This window comes from Triticum urartu, chromosome 6 (assembly GCF_003073215.2).
Source record: "Triticum urartu cultivar G1812 chromosome 6, Tu2.1, whole genome shotgun sequence".
NCBI classification, from domain to species: domain Eukaryota; kingdom Viridiplantae; phylum Streptophyta; class Magnoliopsida; order Poales; family Poaceae; genus Triticum; species Triticum urartu.
Genome location: NC_053027.1, coordinates 426,124,117 through 426,141,269, shown reverse-complemented (window position 1 = coordinate 426,141,269; position 17,153 = coordinate 426,124,117). Strand labels below are relative to the sequence as shown.

The 17,153-nt window shown below is 44.8% G+C and overlaps 1 protein-coding gene across 1 annotated transcript; it reads right to left on the bottom strand.

Annotated features, from left to right (window-relative positions):
- Positions 1–286: 286 nt before the first annotated feature.
- On the bottom strand, positions 287–14,489 carry LOC125513941 (mitogen-activated protein kinase kinase kinase YODA-like). The gene is made up of 13 exons (XM_048679176.1): positions 14,190–14,489; positions 12,655–13,307; positions 11,819–12,556; positions 10,550–10,637; positions 10,385–10,447; positions 9,971–10,131; positions 9,783–9,858; positions 9,396–9,455; positions 9,154–9,261; positions 3,006–3,242; positions 2,602–2,693; positions 1,120–1,828; positions 287–604 (listed from the first exon to the last, which is right to left on the bottom strand). Exons 2-12 carry the CDS (start codon positions 13,149–13,151, stop codon positions 1,312–1,314), a joined length of 2,637 nt encoding a protein of 878 aa, XP_048535133.1. The 5' UTR covers positions 13,152–13,307; positions 14,190–14,489; the 3' UTR covers positions 287–604; positions 1,120–1,311.
- Positions 14,490–17,153: the final 2,664 nt, after the last annotated feature.

Genomic DNA, 17,153 nt, shown 5'->3' with positions numbered 1-17,153 from the left:
GGAAGGCGTGCCACACAATGGTACAAGCTACAACTACCGTGTTCAGTAAGAGAAACATTTCAGTTCATATGCCCAATTTGGAAATCACAAGCTTATAGCAAGCACAAGCCGCATAAACTCAGGAGGGCAGGCCATATACATTGCGCGACCGCAAGAGCTGAAACTGAAAAGCGCGGCGCGCCCCCCGGGACAGGGAGCAGGCTTCACCAAATCAGCTAAACACGAGAAACAAGAAATTGTACCAACAACTTCGCCAAACCAGCTCAACACGACAAACAAGAAATGATAGATGAACGACTTTTGATGCTGTTAAATTTGATGAAACATCCAAATCTTTGTACAATCTCCAGGGTACATGGAATATCTGGGTGATAATTAACTTAACTGGACGGCTCAGTTGCGCTCTCATGTGAGGTTCCTTTTGTACAAGGCAAGGGAGTTTTCAATGGCCTCCGAACCACATAATAATAAGACGGAAAAGACGAAGCAGATACGGGCACAGCAGCACCACAAATTTTGGATCATTTGATGTAGAAGACGCTCTAATGTACAATTGCAGACCAGGTAGTCAGTCTACGCCTCTTCCTGATAGGGCAAGTCTCATCTGCAAATTAGGAACGCAACGTTAGTTGACATGGACTCTGACAAAGACAGGATTCAATGTCTACAAAATGTATAGAAAACTGAAGTCTAGAGGGTGATGTTGGAGCTCTCCATGAGAGAAAATGATGAATATGTAACAATAGCTCGACCGATTTGATTCCTGAATCTCAGGCCATTGTTTCAGGATTTTACCGACAGTAACTTGTAGAGTAACAGTTTAGCAACTAATGCGGTACCAAGAGTAAACAAGGTGTTGAGCTAGTCATGTTTTATACATCAAAGATTATGTGCCTTAAATAAACCAGGGAAAAATAAAAGCACTGATGGTAATAAGTCACTCATTGGTAACATATACGTATCATATAGCCCGTGAAGGTGCAAACGATGTTGATGCTGTAAATATTGTACGCCACTTCTTTGTTCTACATGGCCGAATGTAAAACTTCCTACTCAAACTCTTGAAAATATATAAATGTTGACTGTGATAATTCTCAGGAATTCTGACAAGGGACGTACCTTTAGTTGAAATAATGGAAATCACTTTGGAGAGTCTATGAATTGTCAACTGTCAGCATCTGTAATAATTAGTTTGATATCCTTATTGTATTATGATACAATTCCAGGTCTTAACAGAGAGATGGGCAAACTAGCATTGGAGATATCTCATCAAACTCGACTCAACGCTATCGCACAACCTTTGCTTCAGAATCAATGACCATGGTTGCGCACAAGGCGCTGATTACCAGATGTCAAGTCCAGTGAAGGTTTTAGCCTCACGTGACTCCCAGAGCCATGCTGAGAAACATGCTTGGAAGGCAATGTGGTAGCATTCAAATCTTGCACATTGAGCCGTCTCATTTTTCCAGTCTGAGGTCTCAGAATGTCACATTCAGAGATCACCCTCTCCTGAGTGCCTGTCGAGAATTGCTGCGCTCTACCAAAATGACCAAGGACCGGATCCGGAGGCCTGGTGGGCAAGTTTTTATCAAGGCCTCTCGGTGCAATTGTGAATCCCTCATTGCTGTAAGCTGATTGTCTGGCATGGCTAAACGGAATAGCTCCATGGACACCTCCCACAGGACTGGAAGCACCAGAAGTAGCTCTGGGGCTAGAAATTGGAGATGGTGACATTCTACCATTTTGATGTTGTGGGGATCTTGACCTTAGAAGAGGGCTTCCACACGGAGAAACTGGGCAAGATGTATTACTCCGAATATGAATCCCACTGCAGAGCACCAGTAATTAGAGTACAGGTATTATTATGCAGATATAAAGAAAAATCACCGGGTGCATGTTTTCTGACAAAAAGTACAGAACTAAGTTGTGGTCGAAAATAGACTGCAGGGAAAAATGCAACAGCGATGTAATAGCTTTATATACTGCTCAAGTGATAGCTTTTTTTTCTTTTACACTGCGTCACTGTTTATAATGGAGTCTATTGCAGTTTACATAAATCAAAAAGGAGGGACAACAATACGAAAATCAAGTACAATCAAGTATTTTTATTTGTTTGTGTGTGTAATTTCATACATTGGTCTTTTTATCTACGGTGCAGTACGTCTTAATTTGCAAACTGGAAGTACGTGAAGGCAACTGTTAAAATAAAGTACGTAGCAGAAAATAGTAGTTCAGTAAAATATGGAATACTGGTGTTAATTGCGATAGTTTGTTTTGAAAATTTACCTAATTCATCCCTCATCAAACTAGAACAAAAAGTTCTGCTATGAAAATGATTGCTTCAGATCATATTTCAGAGTGAAACATCTCCCAACAGATATATATTGGTTACTGCTCATTTAGGGCAGCAAGCTCCCTTCTGGTAAAAAGGATTTGAGTGGAAGGTTGAGCGCCCCTTAACGTTTAGAAGCATCTTTTTTTAACATTAGAATCTTCCTATTCTATGACTGACTGGGCTTTCTACTGGATCAAAGTGGATCAACTCGCCAGATTCAGACACACACCAAAGCACGTGAATGCAGTAAATGCTGAATGGTTCACCTGTTTGTTGAAGAAAACTTGGCAGCTCTTCTTTGGTAAATGGATTGCCCTTCCAAGCCCAAAGAGGGCATATTTTTGGCCTGCCCAACCACCTGGAATATCAAAAGAAACACACAAAATATAAGCCATGCAGATGAAATATTAAAAATAAAACAACAAGAGTCAAATGAGGCCTTCAATAATCAAGTAGATCACTCGGCAAAATATATCCGTGCGACCCTTCTAAAAAATTATATTCGAGGGACAAGGTGAAACAAATGAAAGGAATGTAAGGAGAATAAACTGGGACTGCCTAAATTTACAAAATTTGCAGAATTTTCTGTACGCATCTGCCTGCTGAACAAGAAGGATGATTGTTTAGCCTAAGAATAACACCTTGTTCACTAACACTCAACAATTAGTACCTTAGAACTTGGTTTGCAAGATATAGCAGCCAACTGTTCCAATGGAACAGAGGCAGCTGGTCTTTCAAGTGGTGATGCACTTCGTACAAATGAATGCTGCAAAAGATCCACAGCTGTTGGACGGCTAGATGGATCACGTTGCAGGCACTGACGTATGAAATCCTTGCCCTCTTCAGAAAGGTGGTCCGGTATTGGTGGAAGCTCCTTGCTGTTACCTATCTTGAACATTGCAGCAATCTAAAGAAGGAGAAAATATCATGTCAGCATCCAGTTTTAAATAATAAAAATTTATTCGGAAGTTTCTTAAATGAAACAGGAAGTTGTTTCTTGATATGCCTCAAGGAAAAAATTCATAGTTACTAAAGGTGCGCCTAGGTGCGCCTAGGTGAGCGCTTAAGCACGCCTAGGCTCTAGTCGATAGCAAAACGCTTAGCACTTAATGTGCACTTTGGCCAGAAAAGCACAAGGCGGTGGCAAAACACAAAATTAATGCCTAACGCCTTTTCTAACCTTTGAAACTATGCCACTGAGTTCACTTTTTGGTCCCTTTCGTGCCACTTCCAGCCTTCTGTGAAGTGGACTGCAAAAGGAGAGTGTGCCACCTACAACCTCCACCAGACCACCGTCAATTGGCCAGCCTGACTTCATTGGATCGGATAAGATGGCAGCACTCCAAGATCTTTGGAGTGCATAAGCAAGAAGACGGACAGGATGGGGGACATGACATGCACCATAACATTTTTTTAGGGTAAGATTGGTATTTGACAAGAAACTGAGAACTTTTCAAGGGTTAACAGCAGCTAGGCCAAACAGGGCTGTGACAGTGACACACGACAGCCAAAATTCCAATTGGTAGCATAGAAAGTTTTCTTTCAATAAAGGGCGCTCTTTATTGACACATAATCTCACTTCAAGGGGAAACAAACAAAACAAGTACACACCTGGCCTCTACCCGATTAGGATGCACAAAACCAAACAAAGGAAAAGAAAAAGAAAGTGACCCACAGGGGTCAGGGCGAGGCAAACGACCCACTGCAGCAAAACATCAACTACTACCACCGCTTCTGACAACACCCAGGCGACGAGAAGGTTCCCCAACAGCAATGTCTTCAGCAAGGAAAAGGTGCATGAACGCCATTGTCGGTGGATCCAACCATGTGGGTTCTCACCCAGAAGAGAAAGTCCGAGTAAGCTTCCGGCAGTGCCTTCAACAAGGGGGCGTAATGCCACTGCCAAGTACAATCAGTGAAGGTCAGAACTAAGGTTTTCACCCCGGAAAAGGAGACCTGGTACTCGAAGAGCACCACCATAGACGAAGTCCTCTCTGTTGCCGCCACCAACTTGACAAAGAAGTCCTGCTGTAATGTCCCAATCAGCACCGGAACATTTGCTGAGACATCAGATCCACCAACGCAGATGTCCAGCGTGCTAATACCTGCGCTGATCTGAGGTACAACCCCACCATCACCGGAACACGACGGAAACCCAAGATGGTCCATCATGTGGGCAGGAGGTATGTGGTAGCCTGGCACACGAAGCCTGACGGCCAAAGTCGCGCGCACCACTGCCAACTCCATCGGTCGCTCCTTCGTCCGTACACATGCCGACGGGTAACCACCAGAAGGAGGCCGAGGCGCAAAGCCAAACATGCCAAAAAAACACGCATTTCTCCTCCCGGGTCGCACCAGCTGGGGACCAAAGGCAGGGACACCTCAGGGGAGCCGATCATTACTGGATCAGGCTGGCTTAGCATGGGTTACCTTTTCTAACAACCAATTAGGAAATGGGAAAAAAATCAGTGGCATATAAGGAACTAAAAGGGAACGCACGCCTTCGTCGCCCGGTTCTGTTTCTGCTGCATAGACGTGGGCAGCACAAGCAAAGACAGGGGACTGCGGCATCACCGGTGTAAGGTTGGGCAGGAGGTGGAGGGGCACACTTTGCTGCATCGCCCCTAATCGCAATGGATTGGTTGTCAACATGTACAAATAAGGAAACTAGATGCAGTATCCAGTCATTGCAAGTTTTGTTCACGCAAATCTAGGAAACCGATGTGAAGTTGTCCATCAAGACTAAGATTCTCTGAGAAGACCATCCATCCCCCCCTTCCCACCCGCTATGAGCCCCGCGCGCGCGTCACGGGAGAAACCCTAGCGCCGCCGCAGGCGAGCCCTCCCCCCTCCTCCCTTCTCCTCTCCCTCCCGGCCGCCAGAGGGCGCGCTGGCGGGGCGAGGCTGTCTCGTCTCCTCGGTGGGGGCCATCAGCACGGGTCGAGGCGGCCACCTGGGATGCGGCGCTGGCGACGGGCGCGGCGGGCGCGGCGGCGAGCTGGAGCCAGATGGCATCGGCTTCATGGCGGCGGCGTGATGGGCGACGCGACAAAGGCATGCTGGGGTCTGGGTCAACGGCTGCGGCTGGCTCCGATCTGGACCTTTGTGATGCAGGTCGAGGACGGCGTGGACCGGTGGGTCGAGGACGGCGTGGACCGGCGTGATGGCGTAGGATTCGTGGCGGCGGCATGATGGGCGACGCGACAAAGGCATGCTGGGGTCTGGGTCAACGGCTGGCTCCGATCTGGACCTTTGTGATGCGGGTCGAGGATGGCGTGGACCGGTGGGCGGCTCAGGCGACGGTGCCTGGCGGCGGGACGTCCCAGCGACACGGCGGTGGTGCGGTTAGTGCGCTGGCTCCTCCAAAGGCCTTCTTCGGCGGCAGGGTGCAGTCGATCCGGCGGCCCTCGCAGGCGGGCGGGTGGATGCCTCTTCCTCGCATGGTTCTGGCCGGAGGCAATGGTAGGGTGCCAGGGGTGACGCAGGAGAGGCTGCTAGAGGGACGGGTAGACCGACTGCCTGTCACCAGCGCAGGGGCGCGCCAGTCCGGATAAGCTCCGCTCCCTCCTCCCCTTTTCCTGGCCTAGTGACTCCTGGCTGCTGACCGCTGTTCGGGGCGGGTCGGTCACCGGCGGCTCGGATGGTGTTACGGATCTGCCGGTCGGCTCAAAGCTCGTGCCTTTGATGGTCTCCGGAGTGTCTAGATGCAGGGCGTCAGCCTTGGTGGCGGGAGCTGCGGGCTCGTGGGCGGAGCTCGTGGCTCGGCGCCGACGGGCTTGCTGTCATGGCAGCGTGGGCGGCATGGGAGCGGTTCTTCGACGTTCTACGGTGGTGGTGCGGCCGGCGCTCTCTTGTAGGCCCGTACCGGGCCAGACCGATGACGGCGGCGTCCATGCGTTGCTCCCTTCTTGAAGGCTCCATCGCGGTGGCCCTGCGTCCTTTGTGTTACTCCAGGTGAAAACCTCGATTCACTGGATCGGGCTGTGGCGGCTCTTCAGTGTCGTTTCTTTCCTGGAAGCACCGCTTTGGAGTCCCTGGTTCGTCGAGTTGCGGCTTCGTCTCCTCGCGGTGACTCGTTCAAGGTGGAGAGCCCTTAGATCTTTAGCTATGCTCCATGCGTTTCTCCCTTCTTGAAGGCTCCATCGCCGTGGCCCTGCGTTCTTTGTGTTACTCCGGGTGAAAACCTCGATTCACTGGATCAGGCTGTGGCAGCTCTTCGGTGTCGTTTCTTTCCTGGAAGCACCGCTTTGGAGTCCCTGGTTCATCGAGTTGCGGCTTCGTCTCCTCGCAGCGACTCGTTCACGGTGGAGAGCCCTTAGATCTTTAGCTATGCTCCATGCGTTGCTCCCTTCTTGAAGGCTCCATCGCCGTGGCCCTGCGTTCTTTGTGTTACTTCGGGTGAAAACCTCGATTCACTGGATCGGGCTATGGCAGCTCTTCAGTGTCGTTTCTTTCCTGGAAGCACCGCTTTGGAGTCCCTGGTTCGTCGAGTTGCGGCTTCGTCTCCTCGCGGTGACTCGTTCACGGTGGAGAGACCTTAGATCTTTAGCTATGCTCTTCTGCCTACTTGTTTGCTTTGGGGCATTTGGAGTAGTGCTGCTGTTCGTCAGCTCCCTTGTATCTGCCTTGGGTGTGTGTGTGGTGTCGAGTGGTTTGCATCCTGTATGACGATCGTTGCTTTATATATAAAGGTGGGCGAAAGCCTTTTTCGGTAAATCTAGGAAACCAAGGACTCATCCATGGCTCCGATAAAAAGACAAAATCCACCAATAACTTCAGGTTCAATATCAGAGTGGCTGCATGGCGGCACGGCGTGTGTCAACCATCGGTCCAAGGCGCTACATGATCAAAGGTATGAGACTGTGAAAGGAAGAGCATGGGGGCTAGGCTACGTTTCCATCCCCGGTATTATTATTATTATTACCGTGTGGCGCACATGCTCGGTCGCTGCGCCACGGACTCAGCATTTGGTAGGTCCTGTGGCAGTCAAAGCAAATGTAACTTCACTTCATGAACCTGATCCAACAGCCAAGATTTGTTGGAGTCCAGCTCGGACGACCATGAATAGGCAGAGCAGGGAGGAGCCGCGAGCATAGCATTTCTAAGTGGCTTAGAGTATGCAGTTATTTTCTCAAAATTTATTCTGTTAGCCTCTTGTCAAGTGGGCCACAAAAGGGTGGAATTGCCATTTCTCAATCCTTCATCTTCCTCTTCTTCCTGGCTGGTAGAGTACTACCTACAATGCCCACCCCAATCGGCCGGCCTCCTCTGACGGTCTGACCGGACTTCACCGGACCCAAAGCTCGTATGCCTTGCACTGGACAAGGTGGCAGCGCTCCAAGATCTTTGGAGGGTGTACGAAAGAAGATAGAGGCACATAACAGGTGACATGCACTATAAGTTTTTGTGAATGTATGATTGATATTTGACAAGAAACCGGCAAGTTTTTCAAGGGTTAAAAGCAGCTGCGCCAAACGGAGCTGTGGCAGTGGCACATGACGATTGAAAGTTCAATTCAGTAGCATAGAATGGGTCACCATTTTCAGCAGCAGATTAGGAAGCAAATTTCAGTGGCATATAAGGAAATTTCTCAAAATTTATTCTGTTTACCGATCCATATAATTTTTTCCAAAAAAATAAAAGATCGGAGAAGGTGTGTTCTGCGTACCCACTACTGCAGAAAAGGAAAATTATGGCATGCATATAGGAAACGAAAAACACAGAAAGCAACGAAGTGTTTGCTCGTATAGAGAAAAACCAAGTAACATCTTATAAAATCCAAAAGTACCAGCAAATAACACCAAACATGATAGGATTAGGTAAATATAGGAATACCACAACAACAATTCAAGCATGTTGTTCAACTGATAAGAGATTCAGAGTAAAATTAGCCCCCTGGCTGCTCTTTGAATTAATTCGGAATGCTCAATGTTTTAAATCGTGTTTTCCGTGGCTTCGCGGCTAGGTCTAAGCTACAGGTATTGCGAAAGCTATTTCCAATAGTGTTTTGTTATTAAAGTATACAAATCATCAAAATATTAGAAAAGTCACAGTAGTAATTTAGACGTACCACTGAATCAGGCAAAGTAGCATTATAAAAACTCAAAAAAGCATGCACCGACGCAAGATTGTGGATGCCATCCTGGTAGGTCTAAACTATATATATTCATTCCGGGTTTATTTATAACTAAAACTGAAAACAACCTCCTGTTTTTACCCCGCAAAAAAAAACCTCCTGTTTTGGCCCATTTTTACTTACAAAGGAACGGCGTCAGCTATAGCTACTTCCGCTCTGAGGCAAACAGCGCAGCTATTTATTTCGATGGCGGCCTAAGCTAGAATTGCGGCATTAGGTGCCATGGCATACTTTTTAGGCTACAAAAAAGCTATAGCATAGCAATAGCTAGCTTTTCTTGTTCTGTTTCTTGTTTCGACCCTGCGTCGCTTGGGCGTGTAAATAACTTTTGTTCCAGCCTTTTCAATACAACAAGACGCAAAGCTTTTGCGTTCTCTCTCTCAAAAAAAACTAGCTATCTAAAACATTGGGAATGCTTTGTCACACACGTTCAAAATTCAAGTACACGCAACATAAGAGATATACCTTTTGTGAAGGCACACCGTAATAGTTATCCAACTATACATGCTAATTTAAAAGGGCACTGAGGTACTTAAGGTAAAATAACTAGCCATGCTGAACTGCTGACTATAATGCAGTAGCAACAAAGATATGCATCATGCATGTTACATAGCAGCTTCTCCCAGACAAATTAATACTCCATGAACAAATATAAATTGTAGCTTCAAAATCTGGTACTAACCCCTTCATATTCGCTCCATGGAGGTTTTGAGGTAGCCATCTCTAGAACTGTGCATCCTAAACTCCATATGTCAACAGCAAGGTTGCATCCGCTCGAATTCTTTATAACCTGCATATTTGTTACATACTTTGATGTGAGAGAATGAGAAAAAAGGTTGCATTTTGAAAAAGAAGGGAAGATACATATAAATTAAATAAAAATAGCTAAAGAAGTGATGGAAAAAGCAAAATTTGGAGCAATACCTCAGGAGCCATCCAGTATGGGCTACCCTTAAGTGAGAAAGGACACTGCTGCCCATTGATCTAAAAAAACAGAAAGCAAGCTTATACATGTTCATGACTTGTGAGTAAACAAAAAAAGAATCATATTTTGAGAGAGAGAAAACCCTTCCTCAAGTAAGTCAGCAGATATGTTGGTATAGCAAGGACCTAATTAAAGTAGTTGTTTCTATCAAAGAGGTTGACCAAACTCAAGTGTGGTTGGCATGAGTGGAGGAGCACACGAGGATAACGATAAGATAATGTACACCATTTCCTTCTATGAAGATTGTTTATGGCATTATAGCTAATAATAGTCTCATTCAAATTTCGAGCTAGTATTTACAGATGAAAAATCAACAGAAACTTTACGTGTTTCGCCATTCCGAAGTCAGCAAGCTTTACGCGGCCTTTAGGGTCTACTAATATGTTTGCACCTTTAATATCCCTGAAATTTTAGAAGAGCATAAATAAACACAAAAATTCAAAGTAAATTACAACTTAGCAGCATACCTAAATTAGACTAAACAAGTAATCAACAAAAGTAAATGGAACGCTACCTGTGAACTGTATTCGTCGCGTGCAAAAAAGCTAAGCCCAAAAGTATTTGCTTAGTATAATTCCGAATTGCTTGTTCACCAAACTGTCCATACTCCTGGAGAAGTTTGTGGATGGATCCACCGGACACAAACTCCAGGTATATATAAAGCTTATCTTCAACCTATTTTGGATACATGGATAATGACAAGACATGTTTAGAAAAACACACAGAGGTGAAGAACTGCAGACAAAGGTGAAGTTTAGAAAATTATGCATGTCTCTGTATTTTTTTCCCACAATTAGAAAAGGATTCCGACAATATAAACTGTTCAGCTACAGATGTAATGAGAAAAAAGTGCAAGTAACAATTACAAGAATATGAGCTTTGTTGATACTATTAGCAGTAAATAACAACTGTTGGGAATAGGTCATACCGTTTCAGATCCATAGTATCGTACAATATTTGGATGTTGCAGACGGCTCAGAAGTGATATTTCCTGAGGATTGAACCAATAACATTTAAAAAGATAAGACAAAAAAATGTCAATCAAAAATCTGGGTTGTGACTACTAAGTGTAAACATGGAAAAATGGGCATACCTGGCCCAACTGTTTTGCACTTTCTTTTGACTTAGGATCATCTGAGAAAAGGGTAACCTCCTTCATTGCACACATTTGGCCTCTATCACTGAAACAACAATCATACAGATGACAAAAAAACATAAAATTAAGGTGATGAAGCAAAGGCGAGCGATCGCAATGAAACTATTTAAAACAAGGGAAATTGTAAAAGTGCCCCCAGTTGTCACTGGGATTTACACCCTCGTAGGATTCCTCTGTTTACCCCCCCCCCCTCCCACCCCCTCGATGGTACTTTTCTGTCGTTTTCAACTAGGATCTCAACAAACATGAAGCAGTTTTGACATACACATCTCTCGCGTACCAAGTCTGTGAACTAAGGTTTTAAACACGACAGAGGAAAGTAAGAGCAAGTAGATAAAAAATATAAGTAGAAAAATTGAGTTTTTTACTTAGCGTGATGATTAACATGCTGGCTGGTATTTTAGTTACTACTCCCTCCGTAAAGAAATAATGATCTAAACCCTCTTATATTTCTTTACAGAGGGAGTATTTCTCTTCTAGTGTTTTTTCATTAAAACTAGTGAAGAAAGTAATGGAAGGCATCTAGGGGAATTGAGATACTTGTGAACTGTGTGCACACCAAAAAATAATCTGTGGGAGTGTCCTTAAACTCAGGAGTTACATGTAGGAGTGCGTGTGAAATTTTACCTTAATATAAAAGATAGGTCGAGTGCTGTTGGCTCTGACACTTTAATGGAGTAATGAGGACACAATTCAACATGAAACCAACTAAGATAATTTATTATTCCCACAGTTACAAGATGATAAAATGTTTTAGCATTGAGTTATTGCCATAGAGTAGTTTACTTTCTAGGCTATCAAGACAGGATATTTATGTTGGTGACTCTGTTAAAAAAAATGCTAATGTATTAATCATTTAATTGTCATATTCGATATGGTTTGCATATGCAGTTTGAGAAAGAGGTATACACGAGAAATATTACAAGTCAACTGAAGAGGATTAATCAGACTGGTGTATTTTGTAGCATGTGTGCAACTCGACTGAACTCTTCTCTTGTAAAGGTAGCAGTACATAAACACACTCATGAGAAATAAATAGCATATCAACAAGCATTCAAAAGTACAGAAAATGTGATCACAGGAAAAAATAAGACTTTTCCAGACAGTCTTTTAACATCTATGTTTTTTATGGAAAGCATGCCATGTGTGCAGTTGTCATACATATTGAATTGAACATCTTCTAACTTCAATCATGGAAAGACATACCTGTTAAAGCCAGCATATACATGGCCGAATGTGCCACGCCCAATCAGCTTTCCCTTCTTCCACCGTGGTCCAGGACTGGGTGGATTCTCTGATCTACCAGGACTACGAGATATAGGACTTGTTGGTGCGGAGTTGTTCGGTAAAAATGGGGAACTGTTAGAGATGCTTAATGGTGGAAGAGGCAATCGGTGGGTTTGCCTTTTCTTCCCCTCATCACGCCGGCTAGTTGGAGATTCAGGTACAATCCCACCAGCCCTTGGATGCAACGGAGACACACTTCCGCTATGCACCCTTGAACTTGGACCAGGACTCGTCATTCTTGGGCTTGGAATTGGTGAACACTCTGGACTACCTCGGCTAGGCTGCCAAAAGAACTGAGCTAGCATATCACCTCCCACTGAATTATGCCCAGATGTTTGCCCTGAGCCTGGACTGGAGCACTGACCAGACCCAAGGAAAACTACGTCTGGCTGAGGCTTAACCGCCCAAAAAGCTGATGTTGGAATCTGGTCAGGAAATATTGTTCTTGGGCTTTGAGAAGGGCTTGACATCAAACTATTTGGAGCACTCTCAAGAGCAACTTGTCGTGAATTTTGCAAACTAGGTTGGTAACTGTCAGTGACAGCACCACTTGGAGATGTAGACAGAATTTGGTTACTAGGAAAAGCATTTCTTGGCTTTGTCACTTCCTTGGTGCTCCTTCTGGTGGTAGCACCTGAACACTCTTTACGCACACCGCTTCAAAAATAGAATATTGAAGAGTCATAACGATGTATTTGAGTGATTACAGCAACAAAATGATGTTGTTGAATGAAAAGTGGCACTAAGGATCATACCTTGAACTACTCGGTGCTGTAACATTGGTCACCTCGTTTCCTGCGGGGCTCTGAAGTTGAGAATCTGCACGATCATCACTGTCAATAGAACTGTTGCTGGAGACAGAAGCATTTGCAAGCCGGTTCAGGGCTGGCAGTGGTAGTTGATGTCCTGTACCACTCTTCTCCAAAATGGGCTTTGAGTCGGGATTATCAGATACAATACGTCTCACCCCAGCACGTGATCTAGGAAGAGGGAGTGGTTGTGCATGTGCTCTATCTGTTGCAAAGCTTTGACAGCGAGAAACCTCTTTTGAAGGGGATGTGGAGCGTGAGTGGGCAGTAGACCAGCAACGTTTCTCAGCAGTTTGGTCTTTACCACGTCTGCGACCCCCTCGTGATTTTGTGCTCCCCTTTTGCTCACTTGGACTTATGAACCGCTGAAATGTGTCAATTAGATTTTCTGTGGCCGACTTCTTTACTTCTTTGGATGAAGACCTTCCCCACCATGGTGGCATGTTGAATAAGAAATAAGTTGCAGAAGAATTAACTGGGCTATATATTTATAGTGAAGTCCTGCAGTTTAATAAACTATCATGTTCTGCCAAACAGTTGATGCATTGGACCATCCATTTCCCCAGTGGACCAGCAAAAAACCTTCCACACAACGGAATCTGAAACGTAGAGATTTCTTGTTAGTGCCTGTTCATGTTGAGATCAATGCTCAATGCCTGCTTCATCCCAAATAGTGAAATCAAATTCATAATAAGCATCACATAAATAACAGCAATGAGCATAAGCACACAGCATCATGACATTATTACGACAACTGAAAGAAAAATATAATTTTCAATAGATGAGTCTTGATTGTTGAGTGGATCCAGGTGACACATGCTTTCTTGATTAGGTTTTGGTGAATCCAGATGTACAGGCAGAATTTTAAAATCGCATTAATTTGAACAGGATAAATGCCATGTCAAGTTCTGTCAAGTATGTAGAATCATTTTTACACGCGTAAGGTACTTGTTGCAGCGCTGCCTGCTGCCCTGCTCATCCAAAAATGGAAGGGCGTGTCTAAGGTGGAAACACTCCAGAGTCTGGAAATCTGAAGACTTTGGTTTAGGGCCATTCGATAAGTTACCAACGTCTCAGATCAGATAAGTTACCAACATCTTGATATTTATATGTTGAGGCCTTGAGGGGTAGTTGAGCATCTTGAGAATGTATGCCGATAAAGATAGGTATAGCAAATTATAACAGATTCAGCTTTGGGCAAAATGTTCAGATACAAGCAAACAGCAATTAATTCATCTCAATCCTGAAGAACATGCCATATCAAGGTCTGTAATCCGTCAGGCAACAATTCGACCCATTCTTATGGTTGAACTGCATTAATAGCTGATCGTTCACATGCGGTACTACATCAGCAGGCCTCTGTAAAGAGCTCCATGACAAAATGTGCATTCGAGCAGGCTGGGGCGGATCTAGATGGTGGCAGGAGCCACGCCCAGAAATTGTGGGGGGCTAACTAATCGCTGGAGAGAACAAGCTCATACCTCGAACCCAATGGCCAACGACTGCGGACGGTGTGGAGGTAGCAGGAACGCGATGTTGCGATGAGGACGGACGGGAGCGGACGGCGGCGGCGCGAGTGGGAGGCGGGCGGTGTCAGGGGGCCGGCGCTGGGCGGGATTGAGGCGCCGGCGGTGACGGGGAGCGCGGTGGTGGAGTGGGGGAGATTTGAGCCGCGTTGGGCTTGGGTTGGTAGGTCACTCACTCAGGAGTCGGGAGGAAGAGGAAAGGAAGTGTTTTTTTCTCTTCGGTTTGGAACAGAGAAGAGAGAGGTGCGGGGAGCACGAGACGCAGGCAGGAGTATTATTTTTTATTTTTACCGCCAACGGCAGGAGGAAGACGGGGAAAAACCACCGTAAAACATGAGGAACGGCAGAGCTTGCTGAAAGAGGAAGCCAAGTAACCAACTGCTCTCCGGGAGCCTCTCCGCAGAGGATAAGATCGAGTTAACTTCGGTCTTTTATGGGTATTAATTAATTCATTTCCTATAATGGCATTGGATTCCATTAATTTAGGTCTGTTTTGCCAGGGCTCTAATCCTAGCACCGTGTAATGGGGTTGTATTGTAGAAAAATGAATATATGCCTAATTGTGTATCCGGTATCACTACCTACTTTCTTTTGGGGTGAGTGTCACTACCCACTGTTTCGCCAAAAAAAAAAGTGTCACTACCCACTACTACTACCATTTTGCATGTTTGGATTTTATCTACATGATAAGATCGAGTTAACTTCGATTTCATGGCATATTACTTAATTCATTTGCTGCGGCTGCATCAGATTTCATTAGTTTGGGTTTGTTTCACTTTTGCGGGAAGACGGGAAAATTGTACAACCGAAAACAACCACCGTAAAACATGTGGAATGGTAGAGCTTAGCAAGGAAAGAAGTCAAGTAACCGACTGCTCTCCCGAAGCCTCGCCCGTGAGGATAAGGTCGAGTTAACTTCGGGCTTTATGGTGTATGAGTTAATTCATTTCCTATAATGGCATTGGATTCCATTAATTTGGGTTTGTTTTGCCATGGCTATAATCCTAGTATCGTGTAATGGGGACATGTCACTGTAGAAAAATGACTATATACTGGTATCATTATCTTTTTTTTAACCGGGCATAACCCCTTTCCATTACTCACACAACGGAAATACATCAGTTCAGTTGACACCAAGGAAACCTAGAAAGGGAAAAGCGAGTTCAACGCATCACTGGAAAACCCACGGTAAACACCTGTCATCGAGCAGTTCACCATGGACCAGAACAGCTACGAGAACCTAACAAACCAACATTCCAGCCATTACAAGCCTTACCAACCAGGCCACATCAGAAGCGCATACAAGAGCAAGGATCGGACTCCACACATAAGTTCGGCCACCAATACAAGAGGCAAGCAAATGAGATGCATATCCGATCCGCGCCAGGTGCACTCGAATTTCAGCTCTTCATTGATTCACTGGTGCCGCACAGATTCTTGTCATGTTCGAGGCGTTGATCCTCAACATCTTAGCTCCATGCTCCATTGCCTCCCGGTCCTCTCCCATCAGCAACCCTACCCAATAAGTTAGGTAACCACATGCAGAGTATACCACATCAAATGGGGATCTCTTTTTTTGGAACTCAAAGGTGGTTTTGTTACGGCTATTCCACATCGCCCAGCATAAAGCAGCTAAGCCAAAGGTATAAAACTTCTCCCCATCTGGGAGAAACATGTAACACCAAGAGAAGTATTGCCAAATATTATTAGGGCAATGATTCGTGCCCATGACACAGCTCACAGTCCTCCATAGGACTCTAGCCACAGGACAAGTAAATAATAGGTGCTGAGAGGTTTCTCTGCCATCACAAAAGGAACAGGGAGGGTTTCCCAACCACCTCCGTTTTCTCATAACATCTCTAGTTAAAACATCATCCTGGAATAATTGCCAAAGGAAAATCTGAACTTTTAGAGGATTTTTTATCTCCAAATCCACTTGTAGTTACATCGAACTACATTTCTCTCCAAGTACTCATAGACAGATTTAGTGGTAAACTTATTTTTCTTTTTCCCAAGGGTCCAAATGACCTGGTCAGGCTCACTAGACAGAGGCCATGCCCCCACTCTAGCCTGGACTTCTTTCCACTGATCAAGTAGAGGAGGGTGTAAGCGTCTTCTAAAGAAGTTATTTTCCACTCTTTCTCTGAATTTAACAACAATGATCTCTTGATCATTATATTGCAAAAACTATATAACATAGGGAATTGCAAACATAGGGGAGGCCCATTCCCAACTGGGTTGATCCACACTCTAGCAAGGTTGCTAGAATTCAGCACCACCTTTCTGCCAGCAAGGTAGTGTTCTTTAACCTTGATAATGGCCTTCCAAGTCGGGGAATCACCAAATTTAGTTTTTACTGATGTCACCATGTCTTTTTTAAAGTATTTTGCCCGGGTCACATCTTGCCACAACCCTTGTTGTGTCTCCAGCTTCCACTACCACTTGGTGAGTAAGCTAATATTTTGTTTATGAAGGTATTTCACCCCCATGCCCCCTTTTTCTTTTAAACGACAAATTCTGGACCATTTAACTAAATGATATCGCTTTCGCCCCTCATGTTATTGCCAGAAAAAACGCTTACGGTGCTTGTCTAGCTTATCAATCACCCCTTTTGGAAGTAAAAACATGGACATATAGTAGTAAACAATCCTGGTAAGCGATGAATTAAGGAGGATCAATACCACCCCCGAAGAGGATGCATTACCAATCCAAGACTCACAACATTTAAGGAATCTTTCATCCACAAAATCCCAGTCCAGGCTTCGGAGATTTGAGAAGCTAACTAGCACCCCCAAGTACTTCATGGGGAAGTGACCAATGCTACAATTAAAAAGCCCAGCATAAAAGGGTATACTATCATCATCTTCCCCAACACAAAGGATCTCACTTTTCATGAAGTTGATCTTCAGCCCTGACATA